At 44.5% G+C, this 27654-nt stretch overlaps 2 protein-coding genes across 2 annotated transcripts in view; both read right to left on the bottom strand.

Moving 5' to 3' along the window:
- Positions 1–673: 673 nt before the first annotated feature.
- LOC308099161 (glycerophosphodiester phosphodiesterase 1-like) lies at positions 674–5607 on the bottom strand (the record flags this gene model as incomplete). The annotated part of the gene is made up of 6 exons (XM_080447782.1): positions 674–821; positions 2006–2217; positions 2687–2779; positions 3157–3262; positions 4303–4478; positions 5344–5607. The coding sequence occupies 6 exons, from the start codon at positions 5605–5607 to the stop codon at positions 674–676; spliced, it is 999 nt and encodes a 332-aa protein (XP_080303908.1).
- Positions 5608–7123: 1516 nt separating this feature from the next.
- Positions 7124–27654, bottom strand: part of dnaaf5 (dynein axonemal assembly factor 5) — a 46906-nt gene continuing 26375 nt past the window's right edge. Inside the window, exons 9-13 of the mRNA XM_080446808.1 lie at positions 24543–24690; positions 18772–18922; positions 14842–14998; positions 13326–13517; positions 7124–7696 (exon numbers count right to left, since the gene is read on the bottom strand). Coding sequence (XP_080302934.1) covers positions 7563–7696; positions 13326–13517; positions 14842–14998; positions 18772–18922; positions 24543–24690 — 782 coding nt within the window. The 3' untranslated portion in view covers positions 7124–7562. The remainder of the gene's footprint in view (positions 7697–13325; positions 13518–14841; positions 14999–18771; positions 18923–24542; positions 24691–27654) is intronic.

Genomic DNA, 27654 nt, shown 5'->3' with positions numbered 1-27654 from the left:
CATGTCGTTACAGGCGGAGGTTTTCAAAACATTTGGGACAACTTTTGAAAGTATAAAATAGGGCTTAAGCGGTTAAAGGGAAACACTCTTTGATCTGCGTTCCTGCCAGCTATATGCGTTTTTACCTCTTAGACTAATTCATATGCAATGATCTAAAGCCGGGGTCCTTTTGATTATAAATGTATAATCTAAGTCAGGGGTCTTCAACAGGGGGTCCGGTACCCCTAGGGGGTCCTCAGAGTTACTACAGGGGGTCCGCCAAATCTTTGTGTGATATGATTTTTTATTTTTTACATTAACCACTTGAACCCTAGAATCCCTTTTCTGAGGAGAACTTTAGCCAAAAATAGCAGATCTACAAGCTCACAACGCCTCGGGCTGCGAGGCGTTGTGCGCTTGTAGATCGGCTATTTTTGGCAGAGTTATATAGATGTAGAGGGGAAAAAGAGCAGCAAAAGTTTAATCTGAAACACAATTTTATACAATATAGAGGGGGGTCCCTGCTTCATCTCTCTCTCAGCTAGGGGGTCCATGGCCTGAAAACGTTGAAGACCCCTGATCGAAGTAGTGCCTTACCAGCTATGTTTGTATGTGTGTGTGTGTGTGTGTGTGTGTGTGTGTGTGTGTGTGTGTGTGTGTGTGTGTGTGTGTGTGTGTGTGTGTGTGTGTGTGTTCAGTAGCGAGGGTCACAGTCCTCCAGCAGGCTGTCAGTGATGTAGGAGATCTTGAGGAGGTCTTGGTAGTACTGCTTCTCCACAGCTGTGTTGACGGTCCAGCCCACCACCTCCACCCCTCGCTCTGCCCAGTGCTGAACGTAGTCCCTGGATGAGGACGCCACCGTGAGGAGAGGACAGCCACACCAGGGGGCCGACGCAGTGAAAAGAGGAGAAATAAAGAAGCAGGAGAGAGGAGAGGAGCACAGAAGAATGAGTAACCTAAGTGGAGAGTTATCTAAACACATTTGAAACCTATCATCCCTATTCTGGGGGGAACATTTGGACCCAGTATACAGGTCAAGTTGTTGCAAACGCGGAAGGAGGCGCGCTTCAAGTGGAGCTTACTATGAAACCGTGCTCGGGTTGTGTGTGGCTCTGTGTGTGGCTCTGTGTGCACTGCCTGTGTGCAGCCGCGCCCCCATGTGACTCACGCTCTCATTGGCTGCTGACAGATCTCAGAGTGTAGCTTACTATGAAACCAACCCGATCGCCCCCCAAACACGGTGAAATAGCACGGATTGACAAACGGCAATTCCGTGCATAGATGACTAGGAACTCCGAAACTCTGTGCATAGGAGAACCATATCCCCCCCCATTAACTTCAATACGAGGCGGAGCCAGTCACGTCACTTTCTCTCTACGCTCTCCCCATCACGGTGAAATAACACGGATTACAAGTCCGTAAATACACAACATAGCAATTTAAAAAAGACAAAAAAATATATAGGGCTGCGTTCGCTTCCCACGTTCGTGCGTCTTACTTGTCTTAGTATGGACCGTTTAAGTTAACCAAAGAACAAGGCACACGGGACGGACAAATGTTTAGGTGATTAATAATTGAAGTAAACACAGAATATGAGACCCCAACCATAGTATCACATTCAATGCTCGCAGTGGTGGAAAGTAACTAAATACATTTACTCAAGTACTGTACTTAAGTACAATTCTGCGGTACTTTTACTTGAGTATTTCCATTTTATTTTATTGTACTTTTTGATTATTATAACAAAACATACATTAACTGATAACCTATTAGGTTAATATATATTTAGGCGGTTGCCCCACCTTTACCAGCTGCAACATTAAAGTGATTAACACAAGCAGGCATGAATGGCACTGGTGCCAATATTTTTTAACTTTACTCAAGGAAAATGTTGAATGCAGGACTTTTAGTTGTAACAGAGTACAGTATGTCTACACTGTGGTATTGCTATATTTGCTTAAGTTAAGAATCAGAGTATTTTTCCACCACAGAATACATGCTCCGGTAGACACCACCCTGCACCTACAGCGAGATGAAGTCTGTCTGCATGAGGAAGGCAGAGATGCCACACAGGTGCCACAGCAGGTGGTGGTGGGCCCAGTCCAGCAGCACGTCCAGGACCGCGGTGCAGAACTGACCCCATGACGACAGCGAGCGGGGCGTGCCGTCGGTGTGGCGACTCAGACTCCAGGGCCGGTGGACCAGGGCGGTGACAACCTTGGGATCAGCCTGACGCATCTGAGACACGGCAAAGTTCAGAAGGTCATGGTGTCACTAGATTAGGTGGACGAAACAACATGCTATTACATACAGACACAAAAAAATGCCCAAAAATGCCTTCAGCCATACTAGAACATTGGATGTTTATTTCTCCCAATTTAGTAATTATGCCAATTGTCCCTGTCACTGTTGACCTCAACTGTTTGGTCTTGGGGAGGGTGTAGTCCAGTGGTTCTCAATCTTTTCAGGTAGGGACCCCCCAAAATAATCATATTTGAACTGGGGACCCCCCAAAATAATCAAAAATAATCATATTTGAACTGGGGACCCCAACCCTGATAAGCACTTGAAATGAGGGAGTTGAGGCATTACACACTCACCCTCCCAGTTCTGCTTCATGCTCCCCGACCAACCCTCCACTGGCTGTGTGTTTGTGAACTTTTTTTAATTTCCCATGGATGAAGGGCTTTAACTATAGCAAACCCACCTTGTAGATGACTTTGGGTTCAAAGGAACAAACGATGCTTGTGTTATAAAGGACAGGGTACTTCGTATACATCTCGCTGAGTGCTGAGGCAGCCTGGTCAAACAGAAGACAATGGGAAAAGTTATCACTTCACCGACATGGCTTCCGTATGGCAGAATGTTGTGTTTCTGTCCAAGCACATACAGGCTGATAATGGAAATGTGTTTGGTAACACGAGAGCAACCGTGAGTGAGGCACATGGCTAGGAGGCTAGTGAAATTCCACTAAGAACAACTGTTGTAGAAATAGACAGCTGTGAGTCTTTGTGATCCGCTCCGCTGAGAATGTCTGTGGTTTTAGTGTCTCTAACAGCTGGCTTTTAAGTGCCATAATACTCATACTTCACAAGTAGTCATCTAGTAAATAAATCACCAGTCCCACTGTATTCTTAAAAGTGCTGCATGTCCGGTCATTGCACATTAATGTAGTACCTTATCAGGATCATCTTTCACATCAAAAAAGATGGTCAGCTGGTGTTTGATGCATTCCTTGATGGCCTCCTGCAGAGTGGGAACCTTTTCTCCACTGAATTTCTCCCTGCAGGCAAGGGAAGTATATAATAAGCATGCTAAATTAATTGCTATGGGTCTGCTGTATTGGACGTAGTGCCTCTCTACTAAAGCTTACTCCTGTTCCTTCTCACAACAGAGTTTTGCTTGTCCTTCCTCTATAAATTGTAAAGTTAAATACAAGGGCACTTCTTTATGAAGTCTTATAAACAAAATAACAAATAGAATGTCTACTCTGTCCAATTGATTTCCCCCCGCATTTCCCAGTCTGCTGGGAAATGTCTGTAGAGTAAACATTCATTATTTGTATACTTTAATGTCTGCAGGCCTTAAAGAGGAGTTGTCATTGGCTTGACTCTTGTTTGCTTCTTCTACGCGATTGAGCCTGTGATGTCTGTGTTTCAATCGCATACTATTGATTACACCTGTGTTTTGTATGTCACTTATTTCTGCCCGAATAGAAATACAAAATAATTGTGCTATCCCTGGACCTGTTGACTGAAGAAAGAAAAAAAACGGATTGAAATAGTATTTCATTACAAAGACAAAGGAACAAACATTTAGCAACAAACTTTATGGGCAGTGGTAAAGTCCAAGGCTGGTAGGCCTATAAGAATGGACTCCCCATAACTTACCCTAACCTTAAACACATCCAACCCATGCCTAAACTTAAACTATGGCAGGGCCTAACCTTAACTAAAATGAATTACAAATAGCTTAAACCTGATTTCAGCACCCTTTAACCCATTGAGACCGGGAACGCATCTGTGTCATTTTAAGATTTCTTTGGCTATTAAAAAATAGCAGATCTACAAGCTCATAGCGCGGCACCGTGCCGCGCTATGAGCTTGTAGATCTGCTATTTTCGAAAAATCGTGAAATTTTGTGCAAATCTTTGAAACGTTTGTAACTCAAATCTTTGCCTCTGGGGGGTCCCTGGAACAAAAATATTTTGAGATATACATTTTTATTTTATTAAATGTTTAAAAAAAAAACATATGCCTGAGTGGATTTGTCTATGTAGTACTGTACGTACGGCTTTGTCCGACTGGTTCAGAAGCAGGTTACCTCAGCCTGTGGCGGGCTGCAGCGTCCAGTCTCCTGAGCTGGGCCAGCTGTAGCCTGCTTACTGGTCCAGAGCCGTTGGTGGTGCGGTCCACTGTATCATCGTGCATCAGCACCGCAACTCCATCCGCCGTGAAGCTCAGGTCCAACCCTATCCCAGTAGCCCCGTTCCTACTGGCCTGAAAGAGAGAGAGAGAGAGAGAGCGAGAGAGAGAGAGAGAGAGAGAGAGCGAGAGAGAGAGAGAGAGAGAGATTTTATACCAAGTGAATACAAAACATTGAAATATTGCTGCCATTTGTTTCAAAAGGTTTATCCCAAGCTAACCTTTCCTAATGACTTCTGGCAGCAAATGCACAATTCTTATGGTTTCTTTAGTTTCTCTAAGTTGCAATGTAACACAGTTTATTCCCTTTTAATTGTACATAATATTAATTGGTTTTGACTGTTTTGTTCCACTTTTGCTTTGGCAATGTAAACATGTTTTCTCATGCCAATAAATCCCATTTGAGTTGAATTCAATTGAATTGAATTGAGAGGGAGAGCCAGAGACAGATATGAGAGAGAGAGAGAGAGAGAGAGAGAGAGAGAGAGAGAGAGAGAGAGAGAGAGAGAGAGAGAGAGAGAGAGACACACACACACACACACACACACACACACACACACACACACAGATATGAGAGAGAGAGAGAGAGAGACACACACACAGATATGAGAGAGATATATAGAGAGAGAGACACACAGATATATATATGAGAGAGAGAGAGAGAGAGAGAGAGAGAGAGAGAGAGAGAGAGAGAGAGGGGGGGGGTAAAACTTATATAGGCTATTATATATAGGCTTTATAGCTAGTGATATTATTAAGCATTGTTTAAAATAAATATTGCTAAATGTAACTGGACTGGGCCTATCTATAGGCCTACTTATGCGGCGTCAAGTAGCCTATATGGATATTGGTATATTGTCGTAATAATCAAATAGTAATTCCCACCCATGGCTCATAAGAGTAACAGAATGTCCACATCCTCCTCCTCTGCCTACCTCACCTCAGTGATCGCTGCCAGGGTGTTCTCTGGAGCATCGTGACTGCCGCCACGGTGCGCCACCACGGGCACGGCGGCGTTCAGCGCGCCGTTGGGCCGCAGCACCCGGCTGGCCTGGTCCGATGGAACCTGGGGGAACCGGAACATCACCACGAACACGTAGAGGGACGCGGTGAGGCAGGACGCCCCCATGGCGCTCCTCGTCCCCATCAGCACCAGCACGAACAGCACCGAGAAATACACCAGCTCATCTCCCGTTTGTAACATGATGATGATGAACACGTATAGCGCGGAGAGAGACCGATCAAAATGAGTGATGATGATCGATCATGGATCGTCACATAAAAACCTCTAAAATGCGAGCTGAATAAAACCCCGTCTAAATGGTCAGTGCCGCACAGGCCTGCATGGTTATAAACCTACATGATCCTAAGCAGCAGCCATAGTACCCTGGCCTCCCCTGTCTGTTGACAACCGGTTCACTTACACACTACAGTCATCTACACTCGCCTCAGCATCATCACATCCCGGCACATTCACTTCATGGTTCTACTGCGCATGTGGTCGTTGCTATGTATTCGATGGATACAGGATAGGTGGGCAGACTGGGCACTATATGGACATCTGGGCACCTCGATGTAAAATTGGCTATTTTGTCCAAAATGTTAAACAATTAAATATTTGGAAAATGTTTTAAGTAAAGTAGGCTATAGGCTACATGATTAGAACATGCTTAAACATTCGACAATTAAGGTCTAATATATTTCTACAATTTCTACACATTGCTGCAAAACCTTGTATATCCAGTCATTTTGGGGAATAAACAAGAAGTTGGGATACAATTAAGTCTGATAATGATGTACCGTGCATGTTCACATCATGTATACTTTACATTACTTAAGACTATTTTTCAAATATTTTATTTTCTAACATTCCACAAAATAGCCAATTTTACATCGAGGTGCCCAGATGTCCCTAGTGCCCACCTATCCTGTTACATATGAGATATGGCGTTGCTATGGAGAACAAACTAAAGTATGTCCTCTCATCTCTGCTCACAGTCACACTGCCTGTCTGTTAGCCTATAGTAGGCGTAGGGCTGCTTGGCTGCAGTTTGGGGTACAGGTTATGCAAGCAAACCTGTAGCCTACATTTAATGTAGGCTACATTACAGGTATGTTTCCAGAATCATGGTGGTGTGTAGCATAATTCATTTGCTTTGCATATTTGAATCAACCATCGGTTAAGTATGAAGTATTACTTTTTTAAACATTTGTTTAGAATATAGTGCTAGAAGATAAGATTGTGAGAACTTTATTCATCCCTGTAGGGAAATTCAGGTGTCGTAGCAACAAACATATATAGGCTATTAGTCTTGTGTCTGGGTAGCTCAGTCGGTAGAGCTCTCGCCTTTAGACCACAAGGTCTAAGGAATAAACAAGAAGTTGGGATAAAATTAAGTCTGATAATGATGTACCGTGCATGTTCACATCATGTATACTTTACATTACTTAAGCATTAACCATTTTTCAAATATTTTGAAACCGCCAACTCAGCGTATGAGTAGCACGGCTTAGGTGTGGTAAGTCGTGCGGTCAAGTACTGGGAGCTGATGGTAGGTGTGGCGCTCCACCTTAGCAATCCATCTCCCAGGGGTCTAGTGCATTGTAACGGGGACAGACTCCCGCGTGTTACTCGGCTGATACCGACAATAAGCCTCCTCCCGACCTATTAGGCCTATTATTATTATTCATAACACAAAAGACAAGCAAAACCACACAGGTAATCAAAACAATTTACTTATAAAATGTTCCCAGAACAATTAGCAGTCCAAAAATAAGTATTAAAACAGCACATAAGAAATATATTCATAAGAATGTACACATTTTAGTTGTAGAACAAATGGAAATAAGGCAACATTTGGGACACAGAGACCAGTATATCTAGATGATTTTCCCATGACACGTCATCTTACTTTACTTAATTTTGGGGTCTGTGATGTCTTGTACAAAAAAAATCACCAGCATCTATCATCTTTAATGAATACATGCTGGACCATTGTCGTGCAAAATATTGTCCCATCATTCTGCAGTGCACTTTGCATTTCACTGTTCACCAGCACTACTTGTACATGTGATACTGAGAGGGGGGGGGGGGGTTCTTCAGGTTGAGGCACAGAGTTCCAGTCAGTGTTTCAGTTGTTATGTGTTACAATGAGTGAGTCACTGGGGCGAGTCTGAGTTGATGTGCTGGAGCAGTCGGTCACAGTAGACGGGGCTGCGCTGTTTGTCCCTCACTGCTTCCACTTCCTTCTTCAGCAGAGCCGGGCAGACTGAACTGCCCTTCTTCAGTACCTCTGAGAACGCACACGCGCACACGCACACACAGGACACAGGATTTGTCAGTGAATACAGAAAAACAGGGGAGATAGGATACTCTAGTAAAAGTTCTCAGTTTGAAGGTAATCTTTTGGGGGATTGGTAGTGAAATAAACTGTAAAAGCAAAAGTCATTGTATAATTTACTTGTATTTAGGTACTGAGAGATGCCACATCCTCAATGTATTTCAACTTCTGTAGTTTAAAGCTGCATTATATGATATTTGTGACAGCAGGGCACAACACTATGTTTATCAGTTGTGTCGTACAGCTACACCTTGGCTGACATGTCGCACTGGCCCCTACAGGTTGGAGAAACTTTCAATTGGCCTGCACTGCTGGCCACACCCCAATCATGATGTAATAGTACCCTTTTAACCATTGACACCAGAGAAAAAACTGGTACTATGACATCACACTCTTAACAGGTGAGACCTGCAACCTAGTTGATAGTTTCAACCTGTAGAGGACAGTGCAGTCTTCTGCAATATGTGACTTCGCGTATATTTACTCTTTAAAGCTTTTCTAGGGCTCGAAGGCGTCTGTGGTCCAATTATGTGTTTTCTCTTAAAGGCACCAGGGGTCCAATTCAGTTTTTTCTTAAAGGCATTGGGGGTCCAGTTCTGCTTTCTTTCTGAGCTGATTTAAATCTAATCAGCATGTTGCATGATAAACCTTTCAATCTAACTAACTGATAAATTGCATGTGTTCAATAAGAATACTGTATCTCACATTGTAACAAAAACTAAAGTACTCAGTTACAGCTTAACCCTTAAGGGTTAAGGGTTAGCCACAGACAAATCTCTCAAGACAGATTCAGCTGCTTTCAAAGGAAAAATACATTTTTTCTCATTTTTTTCCCTCCGATGGGTTCCCAGTTTGGCCACAGACAGACATACCGTAAATGCTCTGACCAAATGCTGTTTTCTGTAGTGTTGACGTACAGTCGTCAGGCCACCAGATGGCAATGACAAACTATAATATAGCATGTGCACATCTGAGTTCATTATAAACTCAGATGTGCACATCCTACAACATACCACCAGGTGGCAATACATCCCTTTCAGATTTGTGTCCCGTTTCCAACAGCAGGGACAAATTGCAAGAGCTTCAATGGTATCGAGTTACTTGAACCGGTGTCAGCGGCAAATGCTCAGGAAACCACATTGAATGAGAACAGCTCCAGTGGTGACACCCCCGTCACTCTGGATGAGTTCGCTCATGTAAACTCATCATCTGATACTTGGCGGAATGCGCCTTTGTTCCTCAAAAAGAAGTGGAGGGGGATTTCTTTCCGTCTTTTTCCACCAGTTGTGTACACTGTCCTGTCTTGTAGTGGGAAGTGGGGAAATGTTAGGGGAGGCATCTGGGAACAAAGGAGAACAATGACGACTTGTGATCAGGGGGATCTGCTCGTGCCAACGTTAAGTGTGTGCATGTGTGTGAGCGTGTGAGCAGGTATAGCAGACGCTCTGCCAAAGGACTGTGGGATTACCAGAAGAGGGGAGAGAGGAGAACTGGGGGGGGGGTGCTGTCCGTCATGCTGTCATGAGGGCCTGCAGACGTCGAGCCACTTCACACAGATATGCTTTTGAAATCCAAGAGCCATAAGAAACGGGATTGAGAATAGAAGGAACAAAGATGGAGAGATAAAAAAAAGAAAGAAAGGAAGAAAGAGATGGGGGTGGGGGGGTGGCTTCAAACGGAGTCATGCATGAGAGTGCCGGGAATGTGTTGAGATTTGTGTTCCGCAGCGTTTATGAGTGGATGATCACTCAGCAAAGCACAATGCGAGCCCGTCTCGTTTTCGTCCGGGAGACTCCAGAGCATCTCCTCTCGACACACGTTTCTTTCCGTGAGACTGAGAAAAAAATACTAGAAACTGAAGAAAATAAGGGTCTTTGTTTCCATTCCAGATATCACTCATATAGGTCTCGCATGTGGGAAATCCGCGGATCATGTGTATTATAGCTTGATATTTGGAATCTGTATCAGAGCTGGCGTGGCCCCCGTGTCACTGGGACCAAAAGGAACCAGGATGCTGATGAAAACCAGGACAGATTATCATTTTCCAGAGATTTGATGAGACAGGTGTCCTGGTTTGTCAAGATGTTGCTCCAAACCCAGACATCTGGTTGGCTTAACACACACACACACACACACACACACACACACACACACACACACACACACACACACACACACACACACACACACACACACACACACACACACACACACACACACACACACACACACACACACACACACACACACACACACACACACACACACACACAGAGAGACATATCTTAGTGAGGTTCATGAAGTAGATTTATATCCCTGTTCTTTATTCCATCTTCTGTAGTCAAGGCTACACCCTTAACAACTACCGGTTATGAAAAAAAAAGAAGAGAAAAAAAGGGAACTTATTATTCTTGGACGGGGTTCAAAAGCCCTCTTGCCTGGCTAGAATTCATGGCATGGAAGCTATTGCTGCATCTGGCGAGTGTGAGAATCCTGTGTTTCTCTCTCGTCTTCCCCGCATGAAGATGAGAGATACCGTACCTAGAGGGGCCTCCCGATCTCTGGCCAAGGCATCAGCGCTCACCTGCCTCCTGTCAAAGGTAATGACAACTAACATCCATGCGAGTGGGAGAAAGTGAAAGTCCAGAGGGGCTCAGAACCACCCCCACCCACCCACCCACCCTCACCTCTGACTTACACACAAAAAAGAGGGTCAGACTTTCCACTGGGCGCATAAATAAAAACACAGCCACTGGAGTTACGGGATCGTCGACGAGTCTCTTGGAAAAAAACACCGGGGCCAGAGGAGGAGGAGGAGGAAGAAGAGGAGGGAGTGATGAGGAAGAGGGAGAAAGAAAGGAGGAAGGTGGGGGGGGCAGGTAAAAGACAGAGGGATTATGTGGGATGGGTGCGTGGAGAAATGCGGTCTCCATGTGGTTGTGATTACGGGGGGGAGACATGAGGCTCACGTTATAGCCCCACCGCGAGCCCTCAATGCTAGGTGTGCTGGCAGAGGAGAGAGAGGGAAGTGGTGTTGAGCGGAGGGCACCTGTATGTGTGTGTGTCTCACAGCAGCGCACGCACGCACGCACACGCACACACACACACACACACACACCCCCACACACACACACACACACACACACACACACACACACACACCCCCCCATATCTGGATGTTTCACTCCCTAGCACCCCCGGGCCCTTGACAGACTACCTTTGGCAGGGGGTGGGGGTGGGGGGGGGGCTTCGTCCGAGCCGCTGTCGATGATGAATCGAGTGGAAAAGGAGGATAATGGAGAGCCTTTGAAATGAAGGGTGTGTGCGTTTGGCAGCACGCCAGGGCAACAAGATGGTTTTGGATTATGTGCAGGAGGGGGGTTCCCCCGTTAATAATGCCTCTCATCCCCTGTGCGAGTGCTTCTGATCACAGCGAGACTCTGGTGTCATCATCACCTCATATTCACCATCATCGACCTCTCTCCACTATCTCTATACCAGCATGATATGCGTATCAGTGTAATTAATGGTATCACACAGCACATCGTCCTCTCCAGGTAACGCATACCGTACAGACGTACACACACACATTTGATACATACAGACTTAACATGTTTTACATTAGTGCATGTGCCCCTGCAATGTCATCCACACAACCCACTCCCTCTTCTTATCTGGAGTGGTATTAATCCATTAAGACCGGGAACGCATCTGTGTCATTTTAAGATTTCTTTGGGCTATTCAAAAATAGCAGATTTACAAGCTCATAGCGCGGCACTCGGTGCAGTGCGATTTTTTAAAACTCAAATCTTTGCTTCTGGAGATTCTACAAATGTCTTCTAAATCCTACGTTTTTTTTTGTTTGTTTTGTACTTATGTTGCTATATTATCAATGGTTTTCAAACTTTTTTCATGTCAAGGACCCCCAAAATAATATGTGTTCGTCCGTGGACCCCCTCCCATCTAAAAATATTTTGTTCCAGGGACCTCCAGAAGCAAAGATTTGAGTTAAAAATGTATATAAAAGATATGCAAAAATGTTCACGATTTTTCAAAAAAATAGCAGATCTACAAGCTCATAGCGCTTTGAGCTTGTATATCTGCTATTTTTTGAATGTCCAAAGAAATCTTAAAATGACACAGATGCGTTCCCGAACTTCCCGGTCTAAATGGGTTAACGTCCCGTCACGATCACCCATTAAAAGACTTGTTAAAAACGAATGAAAGACCACCTAGAGAATAACTAGGTTTCATCCAGGTTGTAGTAATTATGATTAACAGCGAGCATGAGCAGACGCAAAGGGTCAATGGTTTAAAATCCCTCCCTGTGTGTGACTGTTTTACCTAGCACAGCATTCCACACACAGAGCTTTTCAATGAGCATCTCCACTGAGGGAAAATATGAAGAAGGTAATGCCAAAGTTTGGGTGTGAGGGGAGTGAATCTTTGTTGTATTTTGCTGTAAACAGAACCATGCAGAGTTTTTCCATGACTGACTCATTTTACAGTGTGGCTCTGCGTTAGTCTAGCCGTTTATAAGAGAGTCGGTGTGTGTGTGTGTGTGTGTGTGTGTGTGTGTGTGTGTGTGTGTGTGTGTGTGTGTGTGTGTGTGTGTGTGTGTGTGTGTGTGTGTGTGTGTGTGTGTGTGTGTTTGTTTGTGCCACTAGACCACGTTTCGTGTACACACAGCCAGTAGGCTAATTTAGTGCCTCCAACACATTTTCATACGTATATGTTTTATACTTTATGAAATATTTAACTTTGGTTTTATAATGGAAGTCAAGAGGGCTCAAATCTGGTTGAAACCTCAAATTCTGAGTCATACATCATAGATATATCATAGATGACTGACATCTATCATAGATGACTGACGTCATAGATGACTGTAGTCATCTATGACCCCAAGACTCTTAGTCTTGTTACTTTAAGATTGTAAAAACCACGACGTGTGAGGACAGTCAGCCATCTTCAATATACTTCTATCCAGTGGTGTAAAGTAACTAAGTACATTTACTCAAGTACTGTATTTAAGTACAATTTTGAGGTACTTTTACTTTACTGGAGTATTTCCAATTGTCTTCTATACTTTAACTTCTACTCCACTACATCTCAGAGGCAAATATTGTACTTTTACTCCACTACAATTATTTGAAAACTTTAGTTGCCAGTTACTTTGCAGATATACATTATTACATTATAAAACACACATTAACCACTTTAGCCCTATCTTATACTTAGGCTATTTGAAAATAGCCAATCTAAAAGCTCACAACGCGTCGCATCGCGACGCGTTGTGAGCTTGTAGATCTGCTATTTTCAAACATTTTAGTAATTTTACTTTAAGTGAATTTTGATACCAATACTTTTGTACTTTTACTCAAGTAAATTTTGAATTCCGGACTTGTACATGTAACAGAGTACTTCTACATTGCAGTATTGATACTTTTGCTTAAGTAAATACATTTGAGTACTTTTTCCACCACTGCTTCTATCTCAGAAGAAAGCCCTTTAGCGTCAAAGCCATCAACGCTACGACCTAAATCTCGAGGTCGCAAGTTAGAATCCCTGAGCCGAGTCTCACCCAGCACTCGTTCCTGCATGGCGGCGTCGGGGTCGTCCAGGTGCAGGAGGAGCTGCTGGAACAGGAACTCCAGGTGCAGCCTGCAGAGCTGGGGGTTGTAGTCTTTACTCAGGCTGGACAGCCAGCGGTCCAGGGTCCTCAGAGCCACGGCGCGCACCTCCTCACTGCTGTCATCCAGACGCTTCAGCACGTCTGTGGACCCAACACCAGGGTTGACTTTGACAGCAAATTTTGATTTAGTTTTAGTCAAAGTCTTTTGAATAAAATTCCATTTAGTTTTAGTCATATTTTAGTCACCTGAAATGTTTAAATTTTTGTCTAGTTTTAGTCGACTAAATATCATAAGATTATAGTCGACTAAATCTACAGTTGATTTAGTCGACTAAAATAGCCGTGATGGCGTCGTAATGGCTGATATTACACTTTGTTGCATGCTGAAAATAGCAGATCTACAAGTTCACAACGTGTCGCGCTGCGACGCGTTGTGAGCTTGTAGATCTGCTATTTTCAGAGCGCAACACCCGAGCGCAACCAAACATAAAACGACTTGTCTTTTAGTTCTACTAGATCTCTTCTCCACTAGTCCCTCACTAACATTTTTGTCTAGTTATTATTTGTTGATGAAATTGTCAATATATTCAGTCTTAGTTTTAGTCATCATAGCCTAGTTTTTATTTAGTTCTTATTTAGTTCTCGTCAGTGAAAAAAGGTAGTCGACACAACTTTTCGTCATACTGTAGATAGCATAGATGTTTAAAGTTATATGTTTAATGTACAGCCCGTCCGATACTGGATTTTTGGGGCCGATAGTTAGCGGACAAGATATGTACTGGAGGCAGGCTATTTCTCAGGTTAACAATAAACTTTATCGTCCAAAATGACATTAGCGCACTAAAACGGTAAACTTAACAGGGAATCTAATCATTATAAATAACTATGACAGAAAAAATACCTAAAACAGCTCAGTGGCCTTGTGGTTAGAGTGTCTGCTCTGAGACTGGGAGGTCGGGGGTTCAATCCCCGGACGAGTCTTACCAAAAGACTATGAAAATGGTTCCCAATACCTCCCTGCTAGGCGCTCAGCATCAAAGGTTGGACTGGGGGGGTAAGACCCCTCTACCTCAGTGGTTCGGGGACCACCAGTGGTCCTTGAGGAGTTTCCAGGTGGTCCCCAGCCAAATGATGGAGAGTTGGTAACCAAATGGACCCTTAGATCTTTAACTCTTGAGAGCGTAAAATGAAACCAAATGGACCCTTACGGGTCCATTTGGTTTCATTTTACGTTCTCAAGAGTTAAATTATTGTTAAACATCGGCATTACTTAATTTACAAGAAGTCTACACAATTAGAGAACGTAGAAGAATTGTCATTTTGACAAAATGTTATCCAACGATAACAAAACATTCTACGTTTTGGGTCTGAGAGTCTAAATCTCATCAAACGGTGGTCCATGGCTCAAATGGCGAATAAATAACGGTCCTCGATATGAAATAGGTTGAAAACCACTGAGTCTTACCTGGGTAGATCTTGTTGAGGGCATCAGGATGCAGACTGGGTCCTATTAGTTTGAGCATGGTGAAGAGGGACCGACAGGCGAGCAGTCTGGCCATCTGAGAGTCCTCCTCCAGGGCGGACAACACCTGCGGAGTCAGCTTCTCTTCCAGGCACACCAACTGCAGACACACACATGACATCACACACACTTTGAGCAGCAGGACATTGCGGTTTGTCCGAATTTGCTCTTTTTACACCCGCGCCCAGTGGAGTGGGGCGTATTGTAATCCAGGGGTCTTCAATGTTTTCAGGCCAAGGACCCCCTAGCTGAGAGAAAGATGAAGCAGGGACCCCCTCTATATCGTATAAAATTGTGTTTCCCATTTTTTAATTATGGTCTGCTCTTTTTCCCCTCTACACCAAACCTCTTTGCCAAAAATAGCCGATCTACAAGCTCACAACGCCTCGCGCTGCGAGGCGTTGTGAGCTTGTAGATCGACTATTTTTGGCTCCTCAGAAAAGGGATGCTATAGGGTTCAAGTGGTTAATGTAAAAACTATTATAATAATCCTATCACACAAAGATTTGGCGGCCCCCCTGTAATAGCTCTGAGGACCCCCTAAGGGTCCCGGACCCCCTGTTGAAGACCCCTGTTGTAATCGCTGGCCTGTTTGTCACAGTGATCACTTGGACGGCTTTATTCCTAACTTTGGATCAAACTTGGCAGATTGTGTGGAGGGTATAGAGTCAGGACCTGGTAGGATAGGAAAGTTATGGTATGGCAATTGGCAGCTTTTAAAAATTGTACTTAGATCACAGAACGGTAACGGTAAGGTTTCATTGTGTGTGTGTCCCAGTCAGAGCATATGTTGAAAGACATAAGGCCTAGAAGTTAATGGCCGCGTTTCCCAAAGAGATTCGTAGAGATGCTGCGTATAGATGCTGCGCAGGTCCTACGACGGGTCTTACGTGCGTCCACACAGGCTGCGCAGTACCTTAGCAGGCACGTAGATTTCAGGTCATGCGTAGCCTACGCAGCTTGCGTAAGAGCCTCCTACACAGTCGTCCTCTATGCATGAACCCGAAGTTTACAAATTGTACTCTCGCGGATGATCCGATCGTCTGATAAAAATATTAAGCATATGCCAAGTTAACTAAAGGTATATAAATGATGCTGAGCTAAACAGGTTTCCTTAATTTCGAAGTTTTATAGTTAAACGTTATGATGAAAGTCCCCAGTTCCTCTCACAAAGTGACAGCTGTTGCGCTCGCCATGTTTATGAATGGTTAAAAAATCTTTTGAAAATAGCAGATCTACAAGCTCACAACGCCTCACAAGCTTGTAGATCTGCTATTTTCTAAATATTATATTACATATCAAATTTGGGAAATGGGACATTCTGCATACCTTTACTTTTGGTATTTTAAGTATATTTAATTTACTTGCATAATGGGGACACTTTAGTGTTTTATTTACCTTGCAGATGTCACCTCACCGCTGTAATTTAATTCATAAATATATTATTCAAAAGCTGTATTTGGAGTGGACTGCTTCAGGACATCTGACACTCTGGCTCTGGTATTTTTATGATCCATTTCACTGTATATATTCGCAAAGGGTGTTTAAACTGCTGTGTAGTGTAGGACAGCACTACGTAGTTTAAGTAGGCTTTACGTAGGCTTCGTCCAGGAGGTCTTTACGTGCATGCTGTCTCCCGAATGTAGTTTTAGCACACACGTAATGCCGTGCACTTGAGAACCTACGACGATGGTGTCTCCCAAAGCCAGTTTAGATGGCACGTAGGGCACACACAGCTGCTACTAATGAAGATAGTGCGTAGCGGGGTTGCTACTGCGCAGCTGCGTGGAGGCTCTTACGCAGCTTCTAGCCTACGCACAAGCTGAAATTCGTTTGGGAAACCCGGCCATTAACATGGAGAGTTTGGAAACGAAGCCTGAATACCAGTGGGATGCATAACAGTAAATCTGTGATGGTTTGGAAGTTGACACTTTTATGAATGTGTGGGTTTTTGAAATGCGGAGATTGAATTAAAGCGGAGATGAAATTTAGTATAGCCGACGTGTGGCGTTTGCTTGTTAGGACTGGACTTCGGTCAGTTTGTACAGAAACACAAACGTGTGACTTCAGCTGTCTTGTCGGTGACGGACGTTCATCACACCAGAAGATGACAAACACAGGAAATGGACAAACGAGGTGAAGCTGTGCATGTCGTCAAGTCTCGATGTGTTTTTGCGGAGGTGATGGCTAAAACCGCTGTCATGCTATCTGTTTGCTATCGTAACTGTGCAAGGCAAAACATAAAAAAAGGAGCCAGGAGTGAGAGACGGAAAGAGGGTTTGGCAGGGAGGTGAGCATTACATCAGTGACAATCTGAGGGTGCCAAGTGTAAGTGGAGCAGCTAATTGTTTTAACAGGAAGGAGTTGGGGAACAATGTCCCACTGACAAAAACTGTTTAATTTACCTTGGGAAATACTTTCTCACTCTCAGGCAGACACGTGCGCGCACGCACAAACACACACACGCACGCACCCTTGTGTTGTTGGTGTGGTTGCCCATAGGCAGTAATTGCACCTATTATAATAGTATAGCATCTTATATTTATATTGGGATAGGGTTATTGCCTGGCTATAAACACTGCCCTTAAGATTTAGAATTGAACTTGAATCGGTGCATGCGTGCACGGCACGCACACTGCAAGCCATTAACAGGGGAGGGGTGGCAATCAGTTCTGACTGGTCACCTCGCAAGGACAAAACACAGCCAGGTCAGAGGGTGTGAGTGTGTGTATGACTGGTCACACACACGCACACACACACACACGCACACACGCGCACACACGCACACGCTCGCACGACATGTGGGCCCGTGGGTGTGTCCCAGTGATAGCTGCGAGTTCAACACACAAGCACGGTGCAGCACAAAGGAAGCATTGTTCCATGGGGACAAAGGTATGTGAACTCGCTCGCCCCCGTATACACCTGCTGCCCGGCTCCGGCCAACTCTTACGGCAGAGGGGGGCGGGACGGGGGACGGGACGGGGGACGGGACGGGGGGACAGTATATTTGACTAAATGGCCTCGCGGGACCATCTATGTAGATGTGGAATGGACTAAACAGAGGGAGAGTTTGAGGTAAATGTCATCTCCTGTAGGGTTAGTGGAATGCCCGAACCGCTTCCCTTCTTTTACAGCTGACGTACGGTACTGTCAAAACGCTTCTGCAGACAAAAGGTTGAACATGTGCACCTTCTCTGAGGGAGCTTAGGCTGAACGGGTACTTTCCGACACAGCGGTGTTGTAGTTTTATTTACCCACTATGTCAGGGGTGGGCAACTTCGATGATGGAGAGGGCCACTATATTTCCACACTCACTCCAGAGGGCCACATTGCATAATACTGTCGGGCAGACACCTCTTATCTCCGTATTTTAACTTTCTTTCGTAAATTAATGCCGTACTTCACCATTCTTTGGCGCGACGCGTTTTGAGCTTGTTTTGGAATCCTGATTTATTTTTGCTATTTTTTAATTGGAATCCTGAAAAGATAAATTTTGTATTTAATTTCAAATGCATTTAGTTATACTTACGTTAACTTCATGAACTTAAATACAAATACATTGTACATAAAAAAGACAATAGACATTTTGTACTAGTCATTAAGCTACTAACATAGACGGGTAAGAGCGGGTCATTTTTGCATGTTTGGAATTGTAACAGCTGAAATCAATAATATATCAGTATTCCGATATTAACCTGCGGGCCGCATTAAGTGAAGGTGGGGGCCACATGTGGCCCCCGGGGCGCCAGTTGCCCATATATGCACTATGTAGATACATTGTAGGTTTTGGCTGCCCTCTGTGTGTGTTGCATGGATCCCTCTGTGTGTGTGCTTAATGTGTGCCAGTGTGAAAGTGTTTGTGTGAGTATGGACCTGTCCGGGTGTGATGGCCCCTCCATGCAGCAGGGCGAGCAGACAGCTGAGGGCCGAGGTGCGGATGGCTGCAGAAGTGCGGCCCGCTTGCCACACTAGGTTAGGGAGCAGCACCTCACGTAGAAACCTCTCCGACTCCGTTCTGAAACACCTAGAGAGAGAGAGACAGAGACACACAGAGAGACGGTGAGAGAGAGACAGAGACACACAGAGAGACGGTGAGAGAGAGACAGAGACACACAGAGAGACGGTGAGAGAGAGACAGAGACGGTGAGCGAGAGACAGAGAGACAGAGGCGATGAGAGATAAATATTCATCTCTGGAGCCCGACCGATGGCAGAGTTTTGGGTCTGATCTCAAATTGTGAATTGTGTCCTAGCCCATTGCCAATGTTTTGACCGATAAATTGTCAAAAAGTGCACAAATCAATTCTACTCAATTTGCTACAAATTGATACCAAGCTCACATCACGTCGCAACAGATTGGCTGTTTTTGAACATTTCTGAAGACTTTTGAAGACTTTTGCTTTTAAACCTTTTATGACATGCCCAAAATAGGAACACCAGGTTGAAAGTGGTTAAAAATCATGACACATTGGCTGCATAAATTGCTTATACCGATGTTGTCAAAAAAGGCAAATAAATGGCCGATATATTGGCTAGACTGATATATCGGTCTGACTCTATAGTCATCTGGTTTGCTGCATGGTATTTTAAGATCCCACCGAACTCCAATAAAACGGTGTCAGTGCTGAACACCAGTTTGGCAGGTGATAAATGAGTCATCCTCAGTGACTGATGAGGATCGTCGGGGGACGTAATGAAGGGACCGCGTGGACCCACGTGACTTCACCCTCACGGCAAACCGTCAAACAGTGGCTGACAAGGCTGAGGGGAGAGAGACAGACGGACACTCCTTTCTCACACTCTCTCTATCCTGACGGAGTAATGTAAAGAACGGAGCATCTGGATGTGCTTCGACCGCTCCCTTTTCCACGCCGACTTGGGCCGAACTGACAGCCAATCACGCGCCACCAGACCCTGCCTGCGCTGCCGCTTGCTTCCACTTCACGGCAAACCTTCATCACGGCTCTCGTTGATTCCACCGGTATTATTAGAACTATTCTGACGTTAGATTAACTCCCATTTGTGGACGGCTCGTCGGCTCGTCGGCTGGCGTAGCGGTTCGGGCTAATGCTTAACCCATTAAGGCCTGAGCGGTTCCGATTCTACAAAATGTCTTCTAATTCCTAACAGTTAAAAAAAAAAAACGTTTGTTGCTTTGTCAGTCGTTCTCAAACTTTTTCATGTCAAGGACCCCAAAATGTATATGTATTTGGCCCCATCTCAAAATATGTTGTTCCAGGGACCCCCAGAAGCAAAGATTCGAGTTTACAAACGTTTGCTTTAAAAATATATATATTCAAAGTTTTGCACACATTTTCTCGATTAAAAAAATGTAGTGAAATACCACCACTTTAAAACTAATCAGCATGTTGTATGTTAAGTTTCCATCAAAGTAACTGATAATGGTGTTCAATGAAAATGCTGTAAATCACATTGTAACCAGAACTAAAGTACTCAGTTAACCCAGCTTAACCCTTAAGGGACGCAAGGGTTCACGCGGTTCGGTGAGAATAGCCGACCTACAACCTCAACGCATTGCATCGCGACGCATTGTACGTTTTTGACATTGCAATTTCACCTACCGGTACGATGACATGCCCAAAATAGGGATGCCAGGTTCAAAGTGGTTAAATGTGTCTTTAGAATTTATTTGCCAATAGAGGGAGCCGACGTCCCAACAATGCAGCCAGATGGGGGAGCTTGTTCTATTTGTCCCATATGGATGTGGATAGCTCGTTATAAATGATGCTAAAGACATAAAGAGACACGTGTGTCCACATCTGAGAGACCATGTCCAAGGTGTGTAAAAGCATGTGCCAGCTGTATGCTAAGGTAACCGCATTCATCCTGGCATCCCAATTTTGGGCACATTTTGGGCAATCTTTTATAACATTTCAGAAAAAAAAACTTTTTAGCTATTTGTCGTACAACGAAGTACAGTATATGGTTTTAAAGCAATGGAACGTCCCAACCAAAACACACACACACACACACACAAACACACACGCACAAAGCTTACCTCATCCCCCGTGTGTGAGAGGGAAATGTAGATTTCTAGGCTGTATTCCCCATCTCTCACATATCACATTCCTTCTACTTAAATTTCGCTGTCACCTTTTAATCTCAGCTATCAAATCCACATGAAACAGCCATATTATGTTTATATGTGTGCGCGCCTGTGTGTGTGTGTGTGTGTGTGTGTGTGTGTGTGTGTGTGTGTGTGTGTGTGTGTGTGTAATGAAAGGCACCCGTCCGAACACAATCTTGCTTTCCCTTTCTCCCTTGTTCTAACGGCTGAGCTGTCATTATGTCATTTGGGATGGCAGAACAAAGAGCGGAGCGTTTTCTGTAGAACTATCATTGTCCCCTTTGATGACATAGTGAGTGTGTGTGTGGGCTGCAATCTGCACGGGAGAGAGAGACATAATAAATCACAAGCCAATGAAATATGAATGGAAATACGAATGTATACGGCTGCCTAACTCCCCCACACACAAGACTTCAGTGCTGGTTTTGAAGTCTTCTGAACGTGTAATGGGATTTCTGACTCCTGATGGTGTCCTGTGATTATCAGAGAAGATATGACACGGCGTATGAAAGGAGCAGTTATAGCAGCGTAGGTGGCCAGGAAATGAGCTGGGACAGTGACAGGGCATTGTTTTATTCAAAGTGCACACGTACGCATGAAATAATGCCATGAAACTTGAAAAGAAAAGTTCTTCTTACCAAATTTCCCTTATTTTAATGTTTTTTTTTTGGGGGGGGGGGGCTATGGTGGCAATACGTTTTTGGCTTCCATATCCGTTGTTTTGGCGCGTCCTGTCGGAGACACCTCGCGTCCTTTCTACTGATGCCAGTTTCGTTGCAAATGGAGCTGGGGGGGGGCCTCTAATCTAACATGCCTCAAATGGACTGGTTGAGCCACGCGCACCACCATGACCTCACGACAACCTTCTTGGCTGCGGATGGTGGTGATGCCGCCATGCGGTGATGATTAAAAAAAAAAAAAAAAAAACTGTCTGCTGCACAGACAAACCGCTGGAGCACTGCAGCGCATGGTCCTGGGACTTATCGCATTCCTGCAGATTAGAGCTCGGGGGGGAAAAACGTGTGGGGTTGGGGGGGGGGGGGGGGGGTTCTGGAGGTGGAGGAGAGGAAGGGGAATTTACCGAAGAGGAACCCCTGCAAATAGGGAGCTCTTCTCCGAGCATCAGTTCAGCTCATAAATGTTCCTGATCCAGAAGCCTCTCTGTTCAGTCTCTTCAGTTCTATGAAAGGTTTGGGGCTTACCAAGATTAACCTTGGTGTCCCTACTTTGGGCAGAGTTTCAGATATTTTCCAAAATAATAAAAACAAAAAAATAAACAATGGCCGTTTATTTTAAAAAACATTCAACATTTTTTAAATCTTTTAAATATAAATAAAATGTTCAAACATAAGAAAAAATACCAGATCTACAAACTCGTAGATCTGTTACTTTTCTAGTTTAAGAATACATCTTAAGGGGTTAATAACTTGCGGCATAACCATTAAACCGCGTACACACACACACACACACACACACACACACACACACACACACACACACACACACACACACACACACACACACACACACACACACACACACACACACACACACACACACACACACACACACACACACACACACACACACAGTAGAGAGGCATGTTGGTATGCATGTGTGATGATGAACTAGTTTGACTACTAGGTCCATCTGTTGCCCCCTCCACACTCCACCGCAACCTGACTCAACTCCCGTGGGACTGCTCACAATGGGGATGGTGAGAGACGGGTGGAGTTTGGAATGGGATTCCTGGTCTATGAAATACCATTAACCGTAATATGTGGATATTGACCTATCATCACCTCTGAATCAACCACAGGCCTGAGGCCACCCTATCAAGCTGCCATGACCTAGTGGAAATAGAATGGTGTGTGTGTGTGTGTGTGTGTGTGTGTGTGTGTGTGTGTGTGTGTGTGTGTGTGTGTGTGTGTGTGTGTGTGTGTGTGTGTGGTGGTGTCAGTGAAGGGTGAGTGATTGAGTGTGAGTGTGTGTGTGTGTGTGTGTGTTAGTGCCGGTGAATGAGTGTGTGTGTGTGTGTGTGTGTGTGTGTGTGTGTGTGTGTGTGTGTGTGTGTGTGTGTGTGTGTGTGTGTCTGTGTGTGTGGGTGGGTGGGTGTGTGTGTGGGTGTGTGTGCGCGCACACGTGCGTGTGTAAGGAAAAGGGAAAGTGTGCCTGTTTGTTTTTGGCAATAGTCTCTCTACTGAGCGGGGGGCTAATTTGCAGGTTAATGAGAGGAAAGGAATACAAATATGAGGTGATGTAATCTAGTAATGACTTGGCTTGGTGAACAGCGTCTAGACGGACCCAAAACAACTGGGTGCAGCTCACTGAGCAGCAGCCTGCAGCCATCAGCCCTGGACTCTGTCTACACAGTCACATCCATACTGGGACTCTGTCTACAGTCACATCCATACTGGGACTCTGTCTACAGTCACATCCATACTGGGACTCTGTCTACAGTCACATCCATACTGGGACTCTGTCTACAGTCACATCCATACTGGGACTCTGTCTACAGTCACATCCATACTGGGACTCTGTCTACAGTCACATCCATACTGGGACTCTGTCTACACAGTCACATCCAGACTGGGACTCTGTCTACACAGTCACATCCATACTGGGACTCTGTCTACAGTCACATCCATACTGGGACTCTGTCTACAGTCACATCCATACTGGGACTCTGTCTACAGTCACATCCATACTGGGACTCTGTCTACAGTCACATCCATAATGGGACTCTGTCTACAGTCACATCCATACTGGGACTCTGTCTACAGTCACATCCACACTGGGACTCTGTCTACAGTCACATCCAGAGCATTCATTTAACCGCTTAAACCCCAGCATCCGTATTGTGGGGAAAGCTTTCGCAGGAAATAGCCGATCGGCTATTTTCTGCAGAAGCTTTCCCCACAATAACGGAAAACAGAAAATACACTAGCATTGAGCCCTGAGGGACTCTGCTAAAACCATATAGGGTTTAAGTGGTTAACTCTTTGGGTGTAAAATGAGTACATTTTTACACTCCTAAATTAACCTCTCAAATCCTGGTGTCCCTATATTGGGCATGTCATTGTTGTACAAAATGTTAAAAACAATTGTTACAATTTCTAAATTCAATTGTTACAAAAAGTGAAAATAGCCAATCTACGAGCTTGTAGATTAGTCACTATTATTCCCATAATTTTCACACACCACTCCGGTGAACTTCTCAACTCTCCTCTACCACCATAAAAGCTTTTTTAAACTGGTGCTTTTTAACCCATTTTGCGGCGGGAACCCCTTTTGGGGTTCCTGTTGCTATGTATAGTATATAGAAACATACATTTGTTGTCATTTTTGAATAAATATTTGAAGTTTTTCAGAAAACTTAGGTCAGGATTTAGAAGGCGTTTTTAGAATCGGCCTCAGGTCTAAATGGGCTAAGCAATGGTGTGTGTGTGTGTGTGTGTGTGTGTGTGTGTGTGTGTGTGTGTGTGTGTGTGTGTGTGTGTGTGTGTGTGTGTGTGTGTGTGTGTGTGCGCGTGTGTGTGTGCGTGTGTTAGTCCAACCTCTGGGAGTCCAGTGTGTTGGCTGCGTCCAGCAGCAGTCTGGCCAGCATGGTGAAGATGTTCAGCCTCATCTCTGGGTCTCTGTCTGGATGCAGACAGCTGTGGAGGAGAGGCAGCAGCTGGGGCACAAACTCTCCGATCACTGGACCTGGAAAACACACACACACACACACACACACACACACACACACACACACACACACACACACACACACACACACACACACACACACACACACACACACACACACACACACACACACACACACACACACACACACACACACACACACACACACACACACACACACACACACACACACACACACGGACGAGGATTCTTAATGAGGATAGTCCATTTTATTTACAAAGCACATTTAAAAACAACCAAAGACCAACCAGAGTGCTGCACAGCATGACAATTACAACACACAAGACATCAAAGTTAAAACACAAAAAGCATCAAATACAGAACATACGGTACAAATCCAAACAGGAAGACAAATAGCTGAGGTTAAAATGTGGGAGCACATGAAAAAGTGTCCATTTCTCCCTGATGGCAGGATTTTTTTTTAAAAAGGCCAGGGGGAAAGGCTTTTAAAAATATATCCAGGGAGGGTGCAGACCTAATTGGTAGAGGTAGGCTGTTCCACAATTTTGGAGCAGCGACCGAAAAGGCACGGTCACCTTTTAACTTCAAGCAGGTGCGTGGGACTTAGAGGAAGCTTCTGATCTGCTGGTCTAAGTGACCTACTGTAGTGGTATCGGGGGGAGGAATAGATATATATGATGGTGCCAGCCCATGGTGGGCTTTAAAAACAAATAGTAATTTATTTTAATCAATTCTGTATTTTATTTGACAGGAAGCCAGTGGAGGGAAGCCAAGATGGGATTGCCAGTCAGGAGTCTAGCAGCAGCGTTCTGGATAGGGCAGTGAAGACTGACACGGGAAGCATAACGTGCAACAACACTAGTCCCGTGAATCGAACCTGTTATGTTACGGTTGTGTGATGGGTGTGCTGAATGGTTGAGATTGAGAGTGAAAATTATTATTAATCAATCGACAGAACATTTATTGCATAACATTTTACTAATTGAAAAATCGGTTTATTCAAAAACGTATGTGTCAATGTTCAATGTCAGTTTCAACAAACTGTGAATTCTTACCATTTTGTAACATGAAAAGTCATGGTTTTGACTGCTGGGTAAACATAAGCAATTTCAAGATATCGGTTTGGGTTCAGATACCTTGTTAATGAACATTTACTGTTCACCATTTTGTACGTTATCATCACCATACTTAACTGTGATTTTACATATTATTTTTTATTTTCAAAATTAATTGCATAGATTAATTGAATAATAAAGAAATAAACACCAGATTAATCATTAGTTGTAGCACTAGTTTAGACAGGGTGCCTGCTTAGAAAAGCAGATAAGCATGTTTTGTAATACTGTACTTGTGTCAACATTCCCCATTGACTTCATTTCGTAACCCAACATACAGGTCCATTTGGTTCCATTTGTACACTCGGACTTAAATTAACATTTCATTGTGCAAGCCTAACCACTGAAATCACTGTGAAATGATACCTTTCCAAACCGAGGACCAGGAAACTCACTTTGGTGGATTGTCCTCATGGTGGTTATTCTTTATGAGGGCCAAATATAAAACCTCTCACAAGAACAAATACAGCATTTGTCCCTCTTTTTAAAGAAAGATTGAGACATTTTATGGACTGGTCAGACAGTGACACACAGCTATGAGGAAATGAGCAGGACTTTCTATATTACAGTCAAAGAATGGGAAATTCACAGTGAGTGTATTCTCAGTTACAAGCTCTTTTTCCTTCCCTCCCTCTCTCTCACACACACATACACACACACACACACACACACAGTCTGAGGGCATATTTACAGAGCCATATATAGTATTGTGTGTGTGTGTGTGTGTGTGTGTGTGTGTGTGTGTGTGTGTTTAATGAGTGACGAGTGTGTGTCTGTTTGGGCTCAGTGTTTCAGACGAGACAGAGGAAATCCTTAGATACCCTGAGGGGGAGCGGTCAGTGGTCAGAGAGTCACACACACACACACACACACACACAGAAACGGAGACAGAAAGACGAAAGTGAGACCGTGACGGCGAGACTGTTTCACCCAGTAAGAATGTGTGAATCAAAAGTGTGTCCTATTAGACAGAGGTGTTAAGACCGGCCTTCCTGACTGCAGGTCTCCTCAGGCTGACCACGGAAATGACACCACAGCGCCGCAGATTTCAATACACTGATAAATGTGCGCGCACACACACACACACACACACACACACACACACACACACACACACACACACACACACACACACACACACACACACACACACACACACACACACACACACACACACACACCACACACACACACACACACACACACACACACACACACACACACACACACACACACACACACACACACACACACAGTGTGGCACTGGGAAACAGATATTGGTATGTGTGTGTGTTTGAGAGAGAGAGAAAGATTGGTTTTATTTTTATACAGGTCATATTTTGTCAGAGCAGACACAATGGGCAGCAGTGACAGAGAGGATATGTGAGGGCAGCGTTCCGTCCTGTGTCTGGATAGAAAACAAGAGCGCCGACTGTGTGAGTAGCTGATGAGCAAGCAAAACGGACGAGTCCCAGTAGTCAAACAAACCACAGTTGGATCCCTGCAACAGGAAGAGGGATTTCACTGGATCACGCGCGCACATCAAACGTCAGCACCTGTCTGGCTCCGTTGGCCACATCGGTCCCCGTTTCCCATCAATGGACCAGAGATCACAGCTTCCAGAGTTAACCATAATGCTGGGTGGACTTAATGGAGCTTTCAAAACAACACCCACACAGAACTTCAAAGTGGCCTTGATCCAGGGCAAGGTCAAGATCGGTGGCGACTGTGGAGTCGTTTGATCTAGTGACCCAGGCCGGAGCTCCCTGAGTGGACTTAGGATGGACTGGTCAGTTAACACTGGGTGGGAGAGGATTAGTGGGCCTTACTTCAGCTGCCCATGCAATTAGAGAGAGAGAGAGAGAGAGAGACAGAGAGAGAGAGA

Source organism: Gymnoscopelus braueri (genome assembly GCF_963280865.1).
Source record: "Gymnoscopelus braueri genome assembly, chromosome: 13".
In the NCBI taxonomy this organism is placed as follows: domain Eukaryota; kingdom Metazoa; phylum Chordata; class Actinopteri; order Myctophiformes; family Myctophidae; genus Gymnoscopelus; species Gymnoscopelus braueri.
Note: the sequence above shows the minus strand (reverse complement) of the source record. Positions and strands in the feature narration are given on the sequence as shown.